At 35.7% G+C, this 15,545-nt stretch overlaps 1 protein-coding gene across 13 annotated transcripts in view; it reads left to right on the forward strand.

Moving 5' to 3' along the window:
* Window positions 1-12,734, forward strand: part of ASB11 (ankyrin repeat and SOCS box containing 11) — a 138,844-nt gene extending 126,110 nt beyond the window's left edge. For all 13 annotated transcript variants that reach the window (XM_074192419.1, XM_074192406.1, XM_074192407.1 and 10 more), the window contains 2 exons: window positions 3,752-3,943; window positions 12,462-12,734. In XM_074192419.1, the coding sequence (XP_074048520.1) occupies window positions 3,752-3,943; window positions 12,462-12,586 (317 nt within the window). In that variant the 3' untranslated portion in view covers window positions 12,587-12,734. The remainder of the gene's footprint in view (window positions 1-3,751; window positions 3,944-12,461) is intronic.
* Window positions 12,735-15,545: the final 2,811 nt, after the last annotated feature.

Raw genomic sequence — 15,545 nt, forward strand, 5'->3', positions numbered from 1 at the left:
CACAATAACTACTGCATGTGATATTTATAGAGAAGATTAAAGCAAACATCAAATTAGGAGAGGATAGAAATTAAAAGACACTATATGCAATTACAACAAGTCCAGTCTGACTTGTTTAAATAAGCTATTTACATCAAATAAAGAGAAATGGATAGAATTTAAAGAAATTATTCATATTTCTTAGAAAAGCTGAAAAACTACCAGAATCAAATTAAAAAAACTGGCAAGTTCATTAAGGTTAACCATCACCTCCATGTTGCTGTTAGGGTGTACTATTGTCCTTTGTCAGAAATACTGGTTGTATAAATTGTTTCTGAATTTTCTACATTTCTTTTGATCTTGGTTACAATGGTTTTGTCTGTGCAAAAGCTTTTTAATGTAATTAAAATTGTCTAATTTGCTTTTAATGATGTTCTCCATCTCTTCCTTGGTCATAAACTGCTTCCCTTTCCATAGATCTGACAGGTAAACTACACCTTGACCTTCAAGTTTACTTATAATATTGTTTTTCATGTTTAAATCCTGCATCCATGTTGATCTTGGTATAGGGTGTGAGGTGTTGGTCTAATTCAAGTTTCTTCCATACTAACTTCTAGTTTTCCCAACAGTTTTTATCGAAGAGAGAGTTTTATCCTAATAGCTAGACTCTTTGGGTTTATCAAACAGCAGATTACTATAATCATCTCCTGCTTTTACGCCTAGTCTATTCCACTGGTCCACCACTCTGTTCCTTAGCCAATACCAGACAGTTTTGATGACTGATGCTTTATAATATAATTTTAGATCTGGTAGGGCTAAGCCACTTGCTTTTGCACTGTTTTTTCATTAAATTCCTGGAGATTCTCAACTTTTTATTTATCCATATGAATTTACTTACAATTTTCCCTAACTTATTAAAGTAATTTTTTGGAATTTTGATTGGTAGGACACTAAACAAGTAGTTTAATTTTGGTAGAATTGTCATTTTTATTATACTAGCTCAGCCTATCCACGAGCAGTTGATATTTACCCAGTTATTTAAATCTGATTTTATTTGTGTGAGAAGTGTTTTGTAATAGTGTTCAAAAAGTTTGAGTCTGCCTTGGCAGGTAGACTCCCAGGTATTTTATATTATCTGAAGTGACTTTGAATGGGATTTCTCTTTCTAGCTCTTTCTGCTGCATCTTGCTAGTCCTGTATAGAAATGTTGAGGATTTATGAGGGTTTATTTTATATCCCACAACTTTGCTAAGGTTGCTAATTATTTCTAGTAGTTTTTTAAGATGATTATTTGGTATTCTCTAAGTAAACCATCTTGTAATCTGCAAAAGAGTGAGAGGTTTGTCTCTCCCTTCCAATTCTAATTCCTTCAATTTATTTTTCTTTTCTTATTACTGAGGCTAATATTTCTAATATGATATTGATAGTAGTGGTGATAGTGGGCATCCTTGTTTCACCCCTGATCTTATTGGGAATGCCTCTAGCCTATGCTCATTGCATATAATGCTTGTTGATGGTTTCAGATAGATACTGCTTATTATTCTAAGGAACAATCCCTTTATTCCTACACTCTCTAGTGTTTGTAGTAGGAATGAGTGCTGTATTTTTTCAGAAGCTTTTTCAGCATCTATTGATATAGTCATATGATTTCTGATAGGTTTGTTATTGATATAATTAATTATACTAACAGTTTTCCTAATATTGAACCAACCCTGCATTCCTGGGATAAATCCTACTTGGTCATAATGTATTATTCTAGTGATAATTAGTTGTAGTTGTTTTGCTAAGATTTTATTTAATATTTTTGCATCTATATTCATCAAGGAGATTGGTCTATAATTTTCTTTCTCGGTTTTAACTCTTCCTGGTTTAGGTATCAGCACCATATTGGTGTCATAGAAAGATTTAGGCAGAGTTCTGTCTTCATCTGTTTTTCCAAAGAGTTTATATAAAATTGGAACCAATTGTTCCTTAAATGTTTAGTAGAATTCACTTGTGAATCCATCTGACCCTGGAGATTTTTTCTTAGGGAGTTCAATATTGTCTTGTTGAATTTCTTCTTCTGAGATAGGGTTATTTAGGAATTAATTTCCTCTTCATTTAACCTGGGCAACTTATATTTTTGTAAATGTTCATCTATTTCCCTTAGATTATCAAATTTATTTGTATAGAGTTGGGTAAAATAATTCCGTATTATTACTTTAATTTGCTTCTTATTGGTGGTAAGTTCAACTTTTTCATTCATGATGCTAGTAATTTGGTTTTGTTCTTTCTTTTTTTAAATCAAATTGACCAGAGGTTTATCAATTTTATTGTTTTTTCCATAAAACCAATTCTTGGTTTTATTTATTGGTTCAATATTTTTCTTGCTTTTGATTTTATTAATTTCTCCTTTAATTTTTAGAATTTCTAATTTGGTATTTAATTGGGGAGTTTAATTTGTTCTTTCTCTAATTTTTAGTTGCATATTTAGTTCATTGATTTCCTCTTTCTCTAATTTATTCATGTAAACATTTAAAGATATAATATATCCACTGATAAAGCCACCTTGAATGCATCCTATAGGTTTTGGTATTTTATTTCATTATTGTCATTATCTAGGATGAAATAATTCATTCTTTCTATAATTTGTTGTTTGAACCACTCATTCTTTAAAATGAGGTTATTTAGTTTCCAATTAGTTTTGGGTCTATATCTCTCTGGGTCAATATTGCATGTAATTTTTATTGCATTATGATCTGAGAAAGATCATATTTTCTGCCTTTCTGTCATTTTTAGTTTTAAATTTTTTTCTCATTTTTGTTTATCCTAACCTGCTTACTGTTGCAAAAGCCCAAGGAATGAGCTTCTGGGACACCAGAATTTTAGAATGACCACAGTTTTTCATTGCCCAAATCACTAAAGAAGGGTACATTTAACTAGGTTGCAAGATATTAATGATGGTAACTTTGCAGAGAAGTTTGCCTTAGAGATCATAGTTTTAGAATTGGAAGAGATCTTAGAGGCCATTGATTCTAATTCCCTTATTTTATAGATGGGGAAACTGAGGTCCAAAAGAATTGACTTGCCCATGGATATACAGCTATTAAGAGTCAAAGTCCAGGTCTTTCTGATTCCAAGATCCATAGTGTATCTAATCATCCAGTCCAACCCTTTTCATTTTTAAAGATCCAAAGAATTAAAGGTTATATTGCTAGTAAACATCTCAGCCAGGATTCAGACCAAGGTCATCTGATTGTAGCACAGTGGTTCCTTCCACTGAGTTACATTATCTGTTTTTATTAAGGATCAGACTTTCTGGAAAACAAGATGGTCAATCATGTCATGAGAATAGGAGACAATAGATGAGCAACCCAAATAGCATACATTCTTAACTCATATCAAGAACCAGGAGACAAAGCTGCTAGCTTGTGGGGGATACCCTTGGAAGATTTATATGAATTTATAGGATAGAAGGATATAATGTGGAGGGCGCCCATTATATAACCATCTAACTGTCTAAGTATCTGAAGTGTTTGATCTTCAGGGTAGCAAAATAATTGAGATGATCATTTCATTTGAAAATTAACTGGAGGTGAACATTGATTCACATAATAAAATAGCAATTTTTTTCAGACCAAGTCCCATCCCCTTTCAATAACAAATTTGAACACATACCAGGGAGGGTGTAACTGCAGTTTACTCAGGGAAGTTAGGAATCTTGAATTGAATTTTGCAATTGTAACCTGGTAGACTGACTTACTTAAATTTTTTCTCTCTTTTAACTGTTTAGGAGCAAATGCTAATCAAGGCAAAGAGATGGAGTCTCCTCTTCATGTGGCAGCCAGAAATTCCAGTTTGGACCTGGTTCATTTGCTGATAGACTTTGGAGCACAGCCACACTCAAAGAATGCTGAAGGCAAACGGCCAGTGGATTTGGTTTCCCCCAATAGCACCCTAGCACAAGTTTTCTCCCAGAAAGAAGGTGCTCCCGTTTTGTTCCAGTTTTGACCCTAATCTGTTTAGAACCTTCTGTGCTTTATATACTGAGAGGAAATCCTTTTGTTTCTATAAAAGTCTGTTGGTCATGTTTCTTGGGGAGTAAAAGCATAACTTTTGAATATAACCTGAATTCATATTCAGTTTACCAGTCACCAGTGCTGCTAGCTAAACTTATTTTTCCATGCCTCCCAATTTTTTTACACTGCACCTGGAAATCTTACATGGGCTTGGTCTCCAGGCCAGGTGCTTAAAATGGAGGCATTGAGAGTATGGTAGATTTGAGGTGACTGTGGGAGTGGGTACTTAGTTCTCCTTGGTCATAGGTGGGGGAATAATCATGCATATTCTTCAGATACTTAGGACAAAACTCACATCAACGCAGTCTCTTACAATAATTATTTGCAGGGGGTGGCTAGGTGGCGCAGTAGATAGAGCACTGCTGTTGGAGTCAGGAGTACCTGAGTTCAAATCCGACCTCAGACACTTGATAATTACCTAGTTGTGTGGCCTTGGGAAAGCCACTTAACCCCATTGCCTTGAAAAATCTAAAAATCTAAAAAAAAAAATTATGTACAAACATTAATTTACTAGAATTTTCGGCAATAGATTGTCACGTGACAATATAGGGACAGGATGGTAGATTGAAATAAATGAGTGGGCACTTGGATATTCAAAGGCTCAAATATTCAGAGCTAGAAAGGGACTCTGAAAGCTCATCTAATCCAGTCCCTTCGTTTTACTTATAAGGAAACTGAGGCTGAAATATATCAATGATTTGCTTAAGTTAAGTGAGCTGCATTTGACTCTTAGGTCTTGAACACTTGCTCTGTGACTTTGGGCCAATTATTTTATCTCTCTGAGCTTCAGTTTCCTGAAAAATGAGGATAATACTTGCACTGCCTATTTTGGAGGATTTGGTTTACCTTCAGACCTATAAAAATAAAGCTATTGTTTGAATCAACCTATCCCTAGAAGCCCAAGAATAGTGGGAATTTAGTTGCTATACAGACCTGACAGATCTTATGTGTAGATTCAAAAGGCTCAGAAAGCCTATGTGTAGCAAAAAAAGGGGGGATTGGGGCTCAATAGCCATTTTTCCAATGCTCTCATGACCTATACTGTATTTTAGGAACTGAAATTAATTCCTGTGGGAAAGAATTGTTCTTTCTCGGAATGACACAACCTAGTTAATGTCATTTCAACTCCTAGCACATAGTTATTTCTCTTGCCAGATGCTGAGTATTAAGTTTAGCCACAGACAGAATTGGTAAAAGGGTTGAGTTTCTTCAGCAGTTTCCTCTTCCCGTTCATATCTCCATCTCCCTTTCATTGCCTTTCCTTTTCACCTTTGGTCTCCATTCCCCTGGGATACTGGTGCCCAGTCATTATTGCCTGGCTACCAGGGGTCTTTTTGTTGTAACACTCTACTCAGTCCTGAATTGTCATTTCTTGCTTAGTTTGTATCCCATTCCCTCAAAGCTCTGCTTTACAGCAGGAGTTTTTAACCTTTTTTATTTATTTTTATTTTTATTTTTTTTGCTTCATGACCTTTTTGGACACTCTGGACCTGTGAACTCTTTTCAAAACAATGTCTTTAAATACCTAAAATACATAGTTTTTACAAAGAAAACCAATTATATTTATAGTAATCAAAATATTTTTAAGAGTAATTTCATATTACCCAGATTAAGAACCCTTCCTTCACAGGGTTTTAATGACTAATTTGCTCTGAATTCATATTGTACTGAGTTAATTTATTTTTCCCAGATAAAATGCTCACTTTATTCTCACTAAGACCTCTTCATATAACTATTAAATCTTGTTTCTTCAATACTGTTCAAGTTTATAACTTTATTTTTATTAGCCTTCTTTTGCATTTATCATATTCTATCAGTAGGGTGTTGGGTCTATTTCTTTCAATACTTAGTTTTACCATAGCAAATGTAATTATTTTACAATTCAGTGAAAAAATATAAATGTAGGCGGATACAATATATGCACGTATATAATTATACATAAAACATACATATACGCATTCATACATATGGTGTATAGTTGTTGCTGTTTTTGTTCAGTATTTTTCAGAGGTGTCCTACTCTCCCTGACCCAATTCAAAATTTTCTTAGCAAAGATATTGGAATGGTTTGCGCTTTCCTTCTCCACTTCATTTTATAGCTGAGGAAACTGAGACAAACAGAGATAAGTTATTTTCCTAGAATCATATAGGTAGGAAATATCTGAAGCAAGACATTTGAACTCAGGAAGATGAGGCTTCCTGACTTTAAGCCGTGCACTCTTTCAAATGCACCAATAACTAAAGTTAGGTTCTAAATATTAGAGAATGTTTTTCTTACATCAAGCCAAAGTGTTTCCTTCCCTATCAGTTTCATCTATTATTCTCAATATTGTAAATGATAGAAATTAAAGAGGAGAAAGATTTTGGCTCAAAGTAAAGAGAATCTTTTTAACAATTAGATCTGCCCCCAGAAGTAGAAGCTCATATTTCCATTTATTGACTTGAGAAGTTCAGGAATTATAGGAACATAAGGAGAATGTGAACTTCAATATCATAGCAAAAAATATTAAAGTGGTAGAAAAAGATAAGATAAGTAATACTAATAATAGCAGGTGGAGGTTCTGATAACATCCCTCTGTCGCAGGCCAGGTGGATGGGGAGCTCTCAGGAATGTGGGTTTGTGCTGAGCTAACCCAGAACAGTGCTTTTATACATAGTTTGAGTTCTTTGGAAACCAACTCAGTAATTGGACCTTGACTGAAGTGTGTTGCCAGAGGTTCAGCAGTTGGGTGATGGGAGAAATGGGGTGGGGGAGAGAGAGAGAGAGAGAGAGAGAGAGAGAGAGAGAGAGAGAGAGAGAGAGAGAGAGAGAGAGAGAGAGAGAGAGAGAGACAGAGAGACAGAGAGAGACAGAGAGAGACAGAGAGAGACAGAGAGACAGAGAGAGACACAGAGAGAGAGACAGAGAGAGACAGAGACAGAGACAGAAATTCAGAGACTGAGACACACAGAGTGAGACACAGAGACAGAGACCCAGAAAAATAGAGACTTTTTGTGAAATCTGTTTTTATGTAATGAACTTTCCTGCAAATTTCCCATTTGCTATATTCTCTAAGTAGAGGAAAGATGACCAATTTTTTTTCTTTTTTCCTGAGATGTTGTAAAAAAGGAGTATGGGTTGGAACAGTTGAATTCTTTCAACCTTGAGATCCTTTGATTCTCTGAGGGGGAGGGGAAAGAGGAACAATGAATATGACTATGCCCAAATGCAGGACCATTGTGTTCTAAAACAGCTGAAATTAGGGTAAGGGGTTGAAATATAAAGAATTTCCAACCTTCCAGCCAGGACACCAGGATACTTAGCATAAGTCAGAATTTCTTCCTTGATCTCCATCTTTTCATGGGAATTTGCTGGAGGAGACCCTGAAGTTAAGGTCAAGATCTGTTTTAAGTAGGTTTGCTGGAATTAGCTGTATTTTTTTTGTTGGAATTTTGAAGGAGTAAGTAAATACCTACCCTGAACCTGCCAAAGAAAAGCTGTTATTGGGTCCAAGCAGAGCATTTCTCTGTGAAAACTGAAGAATTTTTGGCCATTTGAGTCACTTTTAAACATTATTGCTTTCTTGTTTCACTCTTATTAAAAATTATTGATATGTTTCATTTTTACATTTTATTTACAGAATACCTCTATTCAGTGAGATGTCTTTTATAACAAAGAAAAACAATTAAGTAAAACTAATAATATAGTGAACTCATCTGAAAGTACATGTAACATTCCACATCTGTAGCCTCCCCTTCCATCTACTTTTTTTTAAATAAACAGAAATTGTTTTTCTTCTTCCACACTAATGGAGGGGAAAAAAAGAGAAAAACAAATTCCTTGTGACAAATGTTTATAATCAAGCAAAACAAATTTCTTCAATGGTTATATAAAAATGTGTCTGATTCTATCCTCTAAATCAATCACCTCTCTATTATAGATAAAATGTTTTTCCATCAGTCCTCTAGAATCTTGAATGATAATTATGTTGATAGAATTCTTACTCCTTTCAAAGTTGTTTATTTTTACAGTGTTGTCTCACATGAGACAACCTGGTTCTTCTGGTTCTGCTCAGTTTATAAAAGTCCTCAAGATTTCTTTTTTAAATATTTTAATATCTTTTAATTTTAATTTATTTAATTATTTATTTTATTTTTATATTTAAAATATTTTAATATTGATGATATAATATAAATTGTTCTAATCACATTTACTTTACTCTTCATCTTTTTATGTTTTTGCACGTTTCTGAAATCATCCCTTTATCTCTTCTAAACATGATAGTATTCCATCAGATTCATATTTGTTTTTGTTTTTATTCAGCCATTTCAGTAATACTAACTCTTCATGACTCCATTTGGGGTTTTGTTGGCAAAGATACTGGAGTAGTTTGCCATTTCCTTCTCCAGTTCATTTTACAGATGAGAAAACTGAGGCAAAAAGAGGTAAATTACTTGCCCGGGGTCAGACATCTGGGAAATGACTGAAGTCAGATTTGCAGTCAGGTCTTCTAGACTCCAGGCCTTGCACTCTAACCCCTGTGGCACCTACTCCCTTATATTCATATACAACAACTTAGTTGGAATGCATATCAGACCTTCTACTCCAGATTTTCTTAAGCTAGGTATAACATAGTCAGTCTCTTTTATACTACCCTTAAAATTAAAATCTGCAACCATTTTTAGGCATTAGAGATCTTTCTCTTTAGTTAACCCATCCATTTAGAATGGTCCTTATAGAGATAGTGCCATATACTAAAGGAGCAATTTTAATTGTGGGGATTTAGTGGTCTAGGCAGGATGGTGGAAAAGATGGCCTTGGTCCATATTCTAGACTTTTCAAATAATATAACCTACGGAGTTAACCTCTTTGTCCTTTGCATGGGCTATTTCTACTGAGGGTCTTTTTAGAAGGTGAATGGTGCACAGAAGATGAAACTAAATGGATGATCATAAGCCTCAACAGAGAGAGATTTTATTCTCACAGGCCCAGTCAATCCCAAGTGAACAATGGGGTACCTGAAGTTTCTGAAGTTTCCTGGGCTATGAGTTTGTGTGTGTGTGTGTGTGTGTGTGTGTGTGTGTGTGTGTGAGAAAATGGCAATAGCGATAAGACACAGGGTCTAGATTTAGTATCCTGGCAAAAGTCACTGATAATATTTCATAGAGATTGTCAGACACTTTTCCTTTTTTTGTATCCTCTCAACTATAACTCATCATGGCCATGCCTCAGGAAGACTTAGAAATAATGATAATGATGATGATAATGATAATTAATAATAACAAATTTCTGTAGTCTCTTAAAATTTGCAAAGCATTTTACAAATATCTGATTTATCCTCACCACAATCCTGAGGGGTAGGTACTGCTTCCAACCCCAGTAAACTGCGACAAACAGGTTCAGAGCATGTTTCATTTGTGGTTTTTCACATTGCTAACAAGGGTTAGAGACATTATTTACTCCCCTGTCTTCTGGCCCAAAGTTGAGGTGTTTGTTTTCCTTACCATACCACCTACCTCTCAAATTGTAGGCATCTCTATTAATAGTTCACATTTTTATAGCATCTTACAAGAAACTGCAAGCTGGGAATTAATATTCTGCGCGTGAGATGATATTATGATTACCATTTTATAAATTAGGAAAATGAGCCTCAGGTAGGGGATTAAAGTGATTTATTCAAGGTCATACTGCTAGTGACAGCGGTGAGGACTTGAACCCTGGCTTCTAGCTTCCATTTCAAGGGATTTTCCACTTTTCCAGTCTCCTAAATGATATATCTCTGGAGCAAGAACTAGCCAGATGTGAGATGGTCATATTTTAGATCCACCTGTATTTAATTATTCTTCCTCTCCTCAGCAATACATATTAAAGGATCATTACTAGGATAATGCAAATGGTAGTATGAGTTTATACAGTGTAGGGGATAATCTCTCCACTTTTACCCTCTTACCTTTTTATAATCAAAATAGACCGAGATTGTATATTATCACCCTACCCTTTCACAAAGCACTAATTAAATCCACAGTAAAAGGATAAGTATGCATATGGCTATACCCAGGCATCACCTAATATTTTGAAAAAATGGTATTTTTGTATCTCCTTTTTAGGGTTTATTTTTAAAGAAAAATTAAGATATTAATTAAAAGTTATTTTAGGAGCAGCTAGTTGGTGCAGTGGAGAGAGCACCAGCCCTGGAGTTAGGAGGACCTGAGTTCAGATCAGATCTCAGATGCTTAATAATTACCTAGCTGTGTGACCTTGGGCAAGCCATTTAATCCCATTGACTTGCAAAACAAAATAAGTATCTTTTTTTTGATTAAGCAGATCCAATAAATGTGCACCTTTAAAAAAAATTCCCTGCATCAATACTCTAATGAAATATGCACTGCACATTTCTGTGACTGACTAAAGATTTGGGGAGTGGGATACTGTGTACATGTGTGTTTATAAAAAGCAAAACCAAAAAACCCCAAACCCTAACTTTCCTAATAGGCCCTAAGACTCCCCTGAATCTCTTTCCCATTCTTTTTTATGCATAAATAAGCCCGTGGACCTTGTTAGTCTCTTTTTGAATGGTGACAAAGGTCCATAACAGTTTCATTGGTTCATAAAAAGATCATTTGCTGCCAAACAGAATCTTTTTTTAATCAGAATCTTTTCATCTTTTTTTTTTGTCTCCCAAATCCCTTTGTTGGAGTAAATTCCAATAAGGCGATTTTTCAGTTGGCTGGAACCTCACGAGGAGGCTGTGCCAATACTGCAGAGAGTCATGCCCACTGGTTTAACATGGCAATTTCAGTCCCAAGTGTCACCTCCATCATATTTTCTTCAGGCCATCTGTTCTTCTGCACCTGAGGGAAAAGAAATTAATTAAATTACCACCCACTCTCAGCTGTGTGGATGACAGGGAATCAATTAAGTGAAATCCAGCCATGTTTGGAGAGGGCAGCTATTTTCCTGTATATGGGCACCACAGAACTTGGATTTTTTTTCCTCCCTCCTTCCAAATTTATCTTTTTTTCCTGGATGATAAGTTGCTGCATTTCATGGCCATTTCCATCCCTTAATAAACTTTTAGAGAAATGATTGCTTGTGGAACATAAAGAAGTGTGAAGAATGAGTCACCCTCAACAAAATGATATAGAAGAGCCATTTGAATGCTGCTTAGTTTTTAAAGGACAATAATGGATACTTTCTGTAATCTGTTAATATATTCTTTAAATTCAGTGTGCTAGAGTGGAAAGAGTACTGACTCAGGAGCTGGAGTTCCCAGTTTCATACACTACTTAGGTGACCTTGGGCAAGTAACTTCTCTTCCTCAGGTTCCTCATTTTTGTTAAATGAAGGGGCTGATTTAATGACCTCTGTCCTGTGATTATCTGATCTGCTATCATGGATTTATAATCTCGCCTAAGATGTTTGAAAAACAAGGTCTTTTTGAATTGGGGGCTTGGAAGAAACTGATACCCCCCCCATCCCCAATTCTTCCTTTGAGTTTTGTATACAATTATTTATCAATTATTAAGGTTCAAATAATTGACCATCTCTTGGAAGTATTTGAAAGAGCACTTTATAAACCTTGTAGTGATGATTTTGTAGAGAGATTGGGCTTATACCATCCTTCAGAGAGTTCCCTAGGGTGTATGGCTTGTTTCTTTTTATGACTCAGAGGGAATTGTTCCTTCAGTTCCATGCAGAATCTTCCATCCTTTTCTCCATTCATAGTGTTGAGAGGATTGATAGTCCACTCTCTACTTTGTGCTGAAATATTGGTTATAAGAATTCTTAAACATTTGAGAATATGTAATTATTGTTGGGATATAAATGGATTCCATTCATTGTAACATGTTACATTTAAAGATCTCAAAATTTACTATTCACCTGTAACTCCAAGATGTCAGATTGATTGTGCTTGATTTAATGAGTTTTTTTCCTTTTAAAAAGTTGTTTTTTTATCCGTTTAATTGTTGGGGATTTTTTTGACAAGGCAAATGGGGTTAAGTGGCTTGCCCAAAGCCATACAGCTAGGTAATTATTAAGTGTCTGAGGTCACATTTGAACTCAGGTCCTCCTGACTCCAGGGCAGCTGCTCTATCCACTTCGCCACCTAGCCACCTCTAATTGCTTTTTTTTAATTAGGAACTATTTTGTGAGGTTAGTAATTCATAAATTAGTCCCTTTATGATTATAAGCAAGGTCAAGCTTTAAAGCTTTAAATTGTCTTCCCTACTACCTTTCTAAAACAAATCCTAAGGGGTTCAATGGATTGAACCTAGAGAGAAGGAAGACAAAATAATCTGAAAATTCCTCTTAAAAATAGAATCAATCTAAGACGTGTTTGGGTGTTTAGACCTTGTTAAACTGTAACTTATTCTGTGCTTTACAAAACGAGTCTTGGGTGCATGAAATCAGGTGTATAACTTGTCTTGTGGCCTCTTTCTCCAGGGCCTCTGTCTTTGATGCAGATTTGCCGACTACGAATTAGGAAGTGCTTTGGAATCAAACAGCATCATAGAATAAGTGAACTACTTCTTCCTGAAGAGCTGAAACGATTTCTCTTACACATATAAACAATTCATGTTTTTGTTACTAAGAGACCAACACATCAGCAAATTAAAATCATCTTTCTTTAAAAAAAAATGAAGAAGATGATTGTGGGGCTGCCTAGTGGTTTATTTTTGTGCCTTGTCTTTCCAGAATAAAGTTGGATTACATTGATCAGTACTGTTTCTTTTCAGTTAGGAAATGATTCTGTTTGAATTTTCTCTTTGTCCTGGGAAGGGTGACCATGTAGCTCTGGGGTATAAGCAGTGGTATGGGACTCAGATGATCTTTAGATTTCAGAGTAGGGTTTTTGTTTCCTCTTTAAGACCACACTGATTATGATGAATGATTCTCCATGAGTTAATTAGATCCCCAACCATACCACTCCACTTGGAACCTGTCCCAGGTGTAGAGGATCAAATAGAGAGAGGGGTTCCTAGACCAAGCTGGAACTGGAGCTGTGTGGAGCCACAATCTGATGAGTATACCTAGGCCTGTGCTAGTTTAGGGAAAAGTATAGATCTCCCCTTTAGGGGATTAGGGGAAAACCTTGGGTAGTATTATATTACAAGAGTGTGCTGATAAATATTTAACAACCAGCTCTTTGGTGGTGATGGGGAATGTATGCAAAGTGCACCTTTAAGATGAATTTGCATTAGCATTTTATCCATCAGTTTTAAAAGTCTGTTCAGTCAAAAGAGCAATAAATCAATAGGATTTACCTATTTCCAAGATATCTATGCTCACATTGAAAATTTGGAAATTGTCTCTTGTGAGCTCAAATTGGCTCTAGAATATCAATTAATATGGGGATTCTACAAATCTTTTCCTTTCTTTATGGAAAACAAGCAGAAGTTAAATTGTTAGTTTCATGAAAAATCCTGGGTGAAGGCATATTATATTTGTGTGAGAACTGTCCAAGGCTAAACTTAGTCTGTGGTTTTAAATGGAGTTGGAAGATTATTTACAAAACATTGTGTTAATTACATTAGCATTGACTTTTCTAATAGCCTTATTTAATATATTCTATAATTTTTATTTGTTCTTTAGGTATTTTTCAGTTGTATCGAACTCTTCGTGACTCCATTTGGGGTTTTCTTGGCAAAGGTACTGGAATAGTTTGTCAATTCCTTCTCCAGTTGATTTTACAGATGAGAAAAACCAAGTCAAATAGGGTTAAAGTGGCTTGCCCAAGGTGATCATCTGTGAATTTCTGAGGTTGGATTTGAATTCAGTTCTTCCTGACCCTAGGCCTTACCCTCTATCCACTGTGCTAATTAGCTATTGCTTTTTTGCTTTGTTTTGTTTTTGTGAGGCAATACCCCACAAATGACTTGCCCAAGGTCACACAGCTAGTACATATCAAGTATCTATGTCTGGATTTGAACTCAGCTCCTATTGTCTATAGGGCTGGTGCTCTATCCACAGTACCACCTAGCTGTCTCCACTTAGGTGCTTCTTGTTATTGTAGATGGTGTTGGTAGTAGTAGTAGTGTAATAGTAGTAGTAGTAGTAGTAGTAGTAGTAGTAGTAGTAGTAGTAGTAGTAGTAGTAGTAGTAGTAGTAAAGGTATAGTAACAGTAATAGAGTTATAATAATAGTAGTAGAGATATAGTAGCAATAGCAGTAGCAGCAATAATACCAGCTTGCATTGTGAGAGATAGTATGATTTGTTGTCTTTTTTTTTCTGAAAACCATTCCATGAGGAAGGCAGAGAAAGTAATACTATCCTAATTTTTACAGTTGAACAAATGGTTTCAGAGAAATGACTTGTCTAAGGTCACACTGATAATATATACATGCCAAGACTCAAACCCAAATCTTTTGATTTCAGATCAATTTTTTTAACCATACACAAGGTATCAGAGCTCCTTCCCCTTGACAAGTCACAAAACTATGTATTCATGATTCTGTCTTTTGAACTGAAGTCATATGATTAGACTAGATATTTGCCTTTACTATAGGAGGAGGTAGAATGATGACTATATCAGTGACACCACCTATATAGTTTGCTATGTTGGACTGCATTCTGATATTATAGACTTCTTACCCTCCACTGTAGGACTATAGTCTATAGACAGGTAGGTCTATAGACATTGCAACTTCAGTGTCCCTCTCTTCTAGGTTCTAGGTGTAGTTCTGAGGTTGAAGGTATCTGTTTTAATGTCCCAAGCCACCCCCATAGGCTTCCTTTATGCATGTGAATTGATATCAATAAATTATCCAGACTTTTGGAAAGTATTAAGGAAGTATAGTAAAAACAAGAGTGTTTGGTGTGTTCAGGGAGGACCAATATCTTTGCTTGGAGGGTTGCTGAGATCTTTTCAGAGCTGCTCATCTACATTTGGTTTCTGTCTGGCATCCAACTCCCAATTGTGGCTCCATAAATCTGTATCATACAATAAACCATCTCAGCAGATGGACTAATCCAGGTTGAGAGTAATCAACATGGCACAAACTTGTCAGTGAGTCAGGAAGAGCTCTACCCCAAGCATCTGAAGACTTCCCAGCAGAATGGGAGGATAGGAACAATTTGTTCCAGCAGCCATGAAAGTGACTATGGCAAGGTGCTGTGGAACTCTTAGAGCCTGGTCAGACACTGAAGAGGCCAAGGTCATCCACTGCATCCTGGGCCATCATTAGTCATCTTGACTTTTGTCCTACCATTGGATTTTGATGATTATGGAAAAGAGAGTGAGGCTGACAACTTTGTTTCAACTCTACCTCACTTAAATCCAATTTATGGGTAATGCATCACCTGTGATGTCACTGGTTCTCTTTGAACCTGAAGGATGAACAACAATATAAGGAAAATTGGTACAAAAACTTTTCTCTCTCTAGTGTGACACATGCTACAGTAAGTATGTATAGTGTATTGGGAAAAGTGGGGCTTAAGACTAGATATTACATCTGACAAAAAGATAATTCTCAGCTCCTGGGAGTTCTTTTTTATTGAAGTCTTTAAGATGATCCTATTAACTTTGA

Source organism: Macrotis lagotis, chromosome 6 (genome assembly GCF_037893015.1).
Source record: "Macrotis lagotis isolate mMagLag1 chromosome 6, bilby.v1.9.chrom.fasta, whole genome shotgun sequence".
NCBI lineage: Eukaryota > Metazoa > Chordata > Mammalia > Peramelemorphia > Peramelidae > Macrotis > Macrotis lagotis.